This window comes from Parathielavia appendiculata, assembly GCF_033297405.1.
Source record: "Parathielavia appendiculata strain CBS 731.68 unplaced genomic scaffold N657scaffold_2, whole genome shotgun sequence".
In the NCBI taxonomy this organism is placed as follows: domain Eukaryota; kingdom Fungi; phylum Ascomycota; class Sordariomycetes; order Sordariales; family Chaetomiaceae; genus Parathielavia; species Parathielavia appendiculata.
The window spans coordinates 3,471,289-3,479,754 of NW_026944221.1; the positions used below are offsets into that span (position 1 = coordinate 3,471,289).

The following is an 8,466-nucleotide window of genomic DNA, read 5'->3' on the forward strand; positions in this document are numbered from 1 at the left end:
CTTGACAATCAAGCCTGCCCGTACCTGACGGAATAGAGCTTAGACTGTAGTTTAGCCCGAATACAATTGTCATTGGATTGTCCGCCTGTCCCGCCGTGACACAATTGGGCTTTAGCACTAGGCTTCTTAAGTATAGGTTAAGTAATACCTAATCACTTTTGCTTATAGCGGCTCTATAGTTACCCCTTCTTCCTATAGCTTTTGTAGTTCAATATCAACTTTATTCACTATCTTTTATCACTATATATAGTTCAGTCAAGAGGAAGACGAGAAGATATAGAAAAGAGAAGAGGAAGTGAACAAATAAAGTGGCATCTGCAAATGCCAAAGTTCTGCACTAATTTTCAAACTAGGGTTGGATTATACACTTCGTAACACATAATATTCAGTTTGAATTGACACAGCGCATCTCAAATTCACACCCAATTATCGAAATCTCCAGCGCTTCGAACATGGCTACTAGCGTTACTATCAGTATGAGGTGGTTTACCTTGGGTACCGTACCAGATCGCGTCCGAATGAGGACCCGACCCACAGCCGGGACGGGCAAAAGTGGGGAGGATGGAAAAGGAGAAAGCTGACAGGGGCCCGGGATCAAGAGCGCGATAAGCAGAGATTGTGGACCGCGTCTCTCAAAAATCGGCATCGGCCGTTTGCCGTTGACTGTCGGGTGCCGCATCGAGACGCCAACAACCCCAGGTCTCGACCGCCACGACGGACCCAGTGCACTGCCATGTTGCGGTTGAGCAGCCAGGCACGCAGCACACTGAGGACTCGCTTCATCTGCGCACAATGCCGCGTGCTGCTGGCATCGGGCGCCACGCCTCCCTCGTCGGCCGCTGCAGCACTCTGTGCACCGCGCCGTCACTTCTCGTCGACTGACCGCTTTGATGCCGACAAAAGGGCCCCGAAGTTGAAGTCCAAGTCGAAGTCGACTCCGAGTCGGACGACTCGCCGAAAAGGGAAAGCGGAAACCGTTCCCGGATCGTCGTTGAGCCCGCCTCCCTCGTCCCGGTCGAGACTTCAGCTATGGCGCGAAACTCTCCAGGTTCTAAAGGACATCAAAACCGACCAGGAGTCGCCCACTCCTGAAGCCGGCCCAGATGCTGCCAACCCGGCCGAGGATGCCCAACCGAAAACTAGAGGAAAAACACCTCAAGACACACAGTTTTTGGAGGGCGCTCTCACTACGCTGAAGGAGGCCCTCCGCCAAGAATTGGGAGAACTTTCTCCTCAGGACTTGAAGAATACGAGGAAACCTCTGCCGAGCAAGAAGAGCCCGACCGCTGCACCAAAGAGAGAGGAGGCTGCGGCACCGGAGAAGCCAAAAGTGTCTCTGGCTGAGGCATTGGGCTTTGTAAAACTGCCAAAGATGGACAGAAAGTTGGCCGAGAAACTGAATGAGGAAGCAGCCGCTAAACATGCAGGGAAGCCGGCCACGAAACCAGCAGAGAAGCCGGCTACCAAGGCAACCTCGGCGAAGCCGAAGTGCAGCCCGTCGCCCTTGCAGCCTCCGACACTCGCCGCCCTCCAGCCCTTTAATCTCGGCACCGGTAACCATGGCACTGCGAAGACCAAAGGGGCCCGCCCATTCATCGTCAACAGCATCGACGCGAACCAAATCAAGTTGAAGCCCATCGAGAAACCGCAACCGCCTGTCCCCAAGTTAGCCTACGGTCTTGATCGCGTGCTATTCAACCCCGGCGTTTACCATATTCAAGATCCCCGGTCTCGCGTCTTCAATTTCGATCCTTATCTGGAACGCATCATGCCCGTCAAGGAGTTCGATTTCAAGGCCATAAAGCAATATGTCACATCCTCCAAGGACACCACCCTCATTCAAACAGCAGCCGAACACAAAAAGAAGTACACGGGGTCGACTTCAAGCATGACTTCTACCCTAGCCCACTTCCACTATCTCCTCTCCTCCTGGCGCCCTATAAATCCATCCATGATGTCCCGCGGTTTCGAGATCGAATCATACAACTTCACCCGCATTATGCGGGCCCCTTCTGCCACTTTCCTTCACTGGAAGGACGGCATCTACGCCATCGATGCTGACAAGGAGTTCGATACGGCAAACATTCTCAGTATGCTGGGCAAGTCGATGGAGAAGTTCCTTACCCTGCCCAAAGAGGACTTCGAAAAATACCGCAAGACCAACTCGGACCAGCTCACGGAGGAGGAACGGAATGGCCCCGAGTCATTCCACTACACCACCCTGGGCGATTTCATGATGCGGTCCCAGCTTGACGCCTACGATCCCCGCCTGCCGGGGACCGGCATGTTCGACCTCAAGACCAGGGCTGTCATCTCGATCCGCATGGATGCCCGCGATTTCCACAAAGGCATGGGCTACGAGATTCGCAAACGCTTTGGCCAGTGGGAGTCGTTTGAGCGCGAGTATTATGACATGATCCGGTCCGCCTTCCTCAAATACTCGCTTCAAGTCCGCATGGGTCGGATGGATGGCATCTTTGTCGCCTTCCACAACACCGAGCGCATTTTTGGATTCCAGTACATCCCCCTCTCCGAGATGGACCTCTCATTGCATGGCCAGAGCGACCTGACCCTCGGCGACCGCGAATTCAAGCTCAGCCTCCACCTGCTCAACAAGGTCCTTGACAAGGTGACGGCCAAATACCCTGGCCGCTCCCTGCGTCTTCATTTCGAGACGAGAGGCGAGACCACCCCTTTCATGTACATCTTTGCCAAGCCTGTCACGCCCGCCGAAATCGAGGAAATTCAAGGAGCCACGCGAGCCAAGATTGAGGAATTCGAGCGAGAGATGATGGGCGTCATGAGCGAAGAGGAACGTGCGCTGGCAGAGGAGGATGGCGCCGACGAGGCTGCTGAGGAGGCGGACGAGGAAGATGTTGACGTGGTCGAAGAGGAAGGGGAAGGCGAGGAAGTAGCCAGTTCTGCTGCGTGGGAAGAGGTTATGTCCAAGGTTGAGGACGAACTGGAGGATGAGGAGCACGGCGTGACATTTGTTCGGGAGGCCATCGAAGATGCCCTCCAGGAGAGCGGCCTTCTCCGGAATACGCCGACCGACGAGACACAACGCTACATCGACGCCTTCCTTGACGCACTCACGAACAATGGCCGCCCTGGTGCATCGGGTGCACAAGAATCTCCCACGGATACAGCAGAGGAGCAGGCTGCCGAACTGAGCGAGGCTGAGGAGTCACCAGTTGAGGCCACTGGAGACGCACCTGAGCCTGACGCCACGCCGAGTAGTAACGCTCCTTCTACCGCAGAGGAGGCCGAGGAGTCAGCCGAGGAGGCCAAGGACGAGCAGTCCCCCGCAACCGACGAGTCATCTGCTGGCGAGCCGACCCTGAAGGACTTGATCGTCAAGCTGGCGACGCAGATCCGCACTGTCCCCATCAGCGAGAAACGGAACAACCAGCCGAGCGATCTCGAGGCCGACATTGTCGACGAGGATGCGCCGGCGCATGCTCTCAGACTCCGCAAGATTGAGAGGATTCTGTCGGAACTCAAGGAGCAGCCGCAGGAAGAGGAAGAAGAGGATGGCGCTGAGCGGGGCGAAGGGAACACTGTGATTGAGACGGGTTCTATGACTGTTCAGCCTGGGAAGGCTGCCGAGGCGGGGAAGTCGGCTGAACCAGTCGAGCCGGTCGAGTCGGTCGAGTCAGTCAACCTTTCTGAGCCTATCGAGCCCGCAGAGGAGCGTGAGAAGACGGATGAGGAGACTGTGGAACTAGAAGAGTCAATTGCCACCCCGTCAGAAGACTCCACAACTCCACCGCCGGAACAGGGGGTCACTGCCGCCAGAGAGTTCAGCACAAAAGACTTTGTTGACGAAGCTGACGGCGGCGAGCTCTACGGCCTCGTCCTCACCATCCGGAACAAAGTCGACGGCAAGTACGTGGTTCGCCCAGACGCGCTTCGACCCAAGCAGCGCTGGACCGTCGAGTACGCCATAGAGGAGGTGAACCCGGAGCGCGCCACCAACCTGTACAAGATGGTTCTCAAGCGCCGCAAAAACCTACTCTACCCGGATCAGGAAGACCGCAACAAGTGGCACGCCATGTTTCAGGGCCGGCTGGAGCAGTACAGCACCCGCGGCCGCAAATTTCGCAAGCGCGAGAACCAGCGTCAGCGCCAGCAGCCCGTGCACGTCTACGGCTCTGACCACCCTATCCCGTACGAGTTGGTGTTTCAGGAGGCCAAGAACGGTGGTGCTGCGAAACCAAATGTGCAGTCATCGAGCGAGGACAGGGAAGGTGGTGATTCGAAGGAGGAGAAGAAGAGCCATAATTAGACGGCGTAGTGTCTGTTTTTTGGATGCTATGTAGATATGCCAGGGGTTTCTCTATGAGATCTGTACAATGTACCACCACTGTATCATAGAGCACGGAGTTAGCTCATGAGTTTTGTCGTTGCACTCTGGGCTCTCAGCATGATATATCAGGAGAACACAATAAATCTCTGACGCTTACACTCCGGTCGTCATGCGCACAACTGAAGGGACATCTATAGACCTCTGCTGCTCGCACAGTTCAAGTTGCTCAATCGTTGTTGCACACACCTTTTCCAGTTCCTTCAACTCTAGGTCTATCATCGAGCAATGCGCAAGTCAACCGAGACGCAAGCCAGGCCTCATTTCTTGCTCACCCACTACGTCTTGAAGGCAGTTCGCATCGTACATGATTCATTTCACACACTACGATGGCCAGAAGCCAAAGACAGCAACACAATCACCTGGCCTGGCGACTCAGACACAATGGTTGGACCAGGGCCTGATGATTTGATGATGGTATTGTAATATCCAATACCATTATGAAGGCTTCTTCCCAAATTCACAACCAATATCCCACCCATCCCTCTCACCCGCCCACAAACCTTCTCTTTCTACCCTCAACCATGGATGCCGTGCCGAAACACAACATTATGACCGCAAAACCCAATGCGCTGTGGCCTATGAACCCAACCAAATGTAAAAGACCGCGATTCTACAAGCAATCCGATCCCCACCACAGCATGACCGTTTTGGTTCGCTAGGGAAAACCAGTGAGAGGATAACAAACAGTGATAAGGGAAGGTGAAAAAGATAGACCCAGACGCCACTGCTATGCATCGATGTGTGTTTATTAGGCTCCCTTCCTTTTTTTCAGAACAGCTCTCCGCCTATCGTTTCCCTTTAGCCAGCCAACTCGGAGGAGTATTCCTGGCTTGGTAGCAGCCGCAGTGTGTGCGGCCATACCAGCGAGCCACCATGGTTATAACACGCCCCTTCCCAGGGCATGCCGCCAGGGAGCTCAGAGCTGCAGATTCCCTATATCGCACCAATTGCTAACAGGCTTCACAATTCAGCTTTAGCTTCAAGACCCGGCATAACAGTACGAAGCATGAGGGTAGTAGGTTACTTACCAAGCAACTCAAATACTTGCACCACCCACATGTCGCGCGGGTAACATAGAAGTTATTCAACAGGAGAATAAACACAACTGTCACCAACGCCAACGCGCCCGCCCGAATTAGCCACCACGCCCACCAAAGTGGTTTCCGCCCCTTGAAGAACCCCACCGGATTCTTCAAGAAGGACGGCGGCGTCCCTTGCGCCGCGAAGCCCCCGCTGATACGCTCGCTCGCATACGGCGCATCGTCATCACCAATTCGCCTGCGCAGCGAGTTGGGCGAGTGCAGAACACACACGCCCAGCCCAAGCCCCATCAAAAAACCGCCAATGTGCGAGAAGTTGTCCAGGCCGGGGAGCAGGCCCAAGACAAAGGAGATCACCACGTCGAGGATGATGAAGGCCAGATCCTTGACCGGGTTCACGCGGTCTTTCCATGAATACAGCAGGTCGAGCAGGGTAAGGGCAATAACCCCGAACAGGGAGCCAGAGGCGCCCGTGGACGCGATCCCCGTCGCGGCGAAGTTGCCGCCCATGACGAAACCGAATATGCCGGCCGACATGTAGACGAGGAAGAAGCGGATGGAGCCGATCGACTTCTCCATGTCGCGGCCGAGGGTGAGCTGCAGCAGCATGTTGAAGCCGATGTGGATCAACCCCGCGTGCATGAAGATGGGAACGATGAAGCGAAACCACTGGTTGGGTTCCGGCTTGGTGTCGAGCGGCGTGCCGGGGCTGTAGGCGGGCTCCGGGACGCCACCGAAGCCGCAGAGCTGGGAAAGCGTGCACTTGTTTTCTGGGAGGTCCGAGTTGAGGGACTTGGAGCTCGGGCAGGGCCAGGGGATGGTCCTGTTGGCGTTTTGAATACCGGCGACGTTGTGCATGCACGGGACGAAGCGCGCGCCCATGTTGACGAGGACGTAGGGCGAGGGCCCGATCATGGGATTGAAGGAGGGTTGGGTCATGATGGGGGAACCAGTTTCCATGGCTGTGGCGCTGCGTCAGCAACGCAAATATCAGGAGCGAATTGACTGGCGGCTGTACTTACAGTTCTTGACAAGCTCGCCGATGAAGACGGCAATCTGGACGATGGTGAAGAAATAGACCACAAAGGGAATCTTTTTACGGCCTGACCCTAGCATTCCCAGCTCGCCGAAGCGCACACGGCCCCGGCGCGTGCGCTTGGTTTGCGACGCGTCATAGACGTGGTCTTGCATCTCGCCGTCTTTTGGAGGTTGTCGCTGGGGGCGATCTTGGAGGGGAATATCGTCGGTGGGCCTGTTGTACACCGTGTCGTCGGGCGAGACGGGCGCGTGGCCGTGGTAGCCCGTGTCTTGATGGCTTAATCGGTGCATGCTCGAGGCTGGCGTGGGCTGATGTGTGCTCGCCGGGTACACATGATCATCAAAGACGGTCTCGAAGGGCGAAGGAGACAGTCCTTGCGACGGCCGATCTCCTGGGGCGAGATGTGGTTGCGAGCTGTAAGGGGGAGCGGGAGTGGAAGATGTGGATTGTGCCGGGTACCCGCTGTAGTATCCCTGATATGGAGGATTGGTCGCATCGGGTAGCGGTTTTTGATTGTAATAGTCGTTGGCCGCCATTCTGCTGGCAGCTCTTCTCCAGGCCCGCGGGAGCGAAGAAACGCAATCTCCGGCAAACGGCGCCCTTCAGAAAACAATCAACCGTAGCCGTATACGGGGCGTCGGGCAAGCGAGCTCGGTTGTGAGATTCAATGTATGTTTACCGTGGAATCGAAATCCGGGCCGGGAGTTGGTAAACAATGGAATATCTCTTGAGTTGGAATTTTGGGTAGACTGGAGCGAGTCAAGCGAAGTTGGATCGTTCAAGTCCCTGTTGCTTCGGGCGGTCGACGGGTACAGCGGATCCCGACCTTGGAGGTTGCACTGTTGCAGTTACCACCAAGGCACAAAGTGCTACAATCGCTCGTAAACGCGGTGTTGCAGTCTTGCAGTGGCACCGTCGTTAACGTTAGTCGTTAGGAGGTGAATTAAGGCAAGAAGGAGGGAAGAAATGCCCGGCTGATCAATGTAGTAGTTGCCGGGGCGACTCCGCATAACTGAGCCAGCCACCTGCCGACACGGCCACAGTGGAGTTCAAGCTGTCGGTCTCCTCCTTGGTCAGACTCTAACGTTAGCCACAGCTGACGTCTCCCAGCATGGAATTGTCCGCCAGCTGAGGCGGTGATATGCGGAGGAAACCCGACGGCAGGGCTGTGTTTGTTCGTCCACCAGAAGGGAGGCCGCCAGCTGATGTCCTCAAACCTCATCTTCGATTCCAATGGCACTACGGATACAAATGCTCTGAACCGTGGAGTTTGACGGTGCATCTGCGATTGACTTACCGCAGTAACAGATGGCAACACATCTTCCCAGCAAACAGAGAGCTGCTTTTTGAGATCAAATCCAGCCCATCGTGTGCGAGTTTGAGACCAAGAGCATGACGAAACCCCTCCCGTTTTCGGGAAGCAGAGCGACAGCATTCCTGCGTCTTATCCTGGAAACTGTGGACCGGTGGCCAATCATCAGCCCCTCTGAACGAGAGGACAGGCCACAGCATCAGCCACGCAGCGAGTGATTCTCGGCGTGTTTCTCCAGATGGCTAGCCGCACAAGAGCCTGAGTGTTGAAGATTGGCAATGCCCGCAAGTGACAAGGAAGCTGTCAAGTGGGCCCCACAGCCCTGAAGAAATGCATGCCGCTGTTACATTTGGTCTTGAGACATCTCTTGGCAGTTGAAGATAAGATAATGTAATGCGGAGCTCGCTGTCGCACCCGCCGGGTTTAGCGGCCCTCCCGATCGGGTATAGCGCCGCGTCAAACTCGCATGCTCGCACGGCCCGGCTGCGGCCGCAGCATAAATAGAGATCCTTCTCTCTAACGTCGCTTTTTTGTACTCTCGATTTTCTCCCTCCCTCATCCTCTCGCTCGGTCCCTGCCTCCTCATCTCCCTCGCATGTCCCTGCCCCTTCATCCTGCAGCTCGCCGGCCAATGTCGCCCGCGCCCCGACACCCGCTTTGCCAGGCTGGATGCCTTGTCCTGGCCCTCTTTGGCGTTCCTTAGCCA

At 55.8% G+C, this 8,466-nt stretch overlaps 3 protein-coding genes across 3 annotated transcripts; 1 reads left to right on the forward strand and 2 right to left on the reverse strand.

Moving 5' to 3' along the window:
• Positions 1-1,597: 1,597 nt before the first annotated feature.
• On the forward strand, positions 1,598-4,207 carry N657DRAFT_551049 (Pet127-domain-containing protein; the record flags this gene model as incomplete). Its single annotated transcript, XM_062787901.1, has 3 exons — positions 1,598-3,193; positions 3,284-3,658; positions 3,782-4,207. Coding segments are annotated over 3 exons (2,397 nt in total), but the record flags the coding sequence as incomplete, so codon positions are not given.
• Positions 4,208-5,156: 949 nt separating this feature from the next.
• N657DRAFT_235491 (rhomboid-domain-containing protein) lies at positions 5,157-7,205 on the reverse strand. Its single transcript, XM_062786347.1, has 3 exons — positions 6,432-7,205; positions 5,398-6,371; positions 5,157-5,327 (listed from the first exon to the last, which is right to left on the reverse strand). Exons 1-3 carry the CDS (start codon positions 6,982-6,984, stop codon positions 5,286-5,288), a joined length of 1,569 nt encoding a protein of 522 aa, XP_062651693.1. The 5' UTR covers positions 6,985-7,205; the 3' UTR covers positions 5,157-5,285.
• On the reverse strand, positions 7,188-7,993 carry N657DRAFT_235472 (uncharacterized protein). Its single transcript, XM_062786346.1, has one exon. It carries the CDS (start codon positions 7,881-7,883, stop codon positions 7,392-7,394), a length of 492 nt encoding a protein of 163 aa, XP_062651694.1. The 5' UTR covers positions 7,884-7,993; the 3' UTR covers positions 7,188-7,391.
• Between the last annotated feature and the right edge of the window lie 473 nt (positions 7,994-8,466).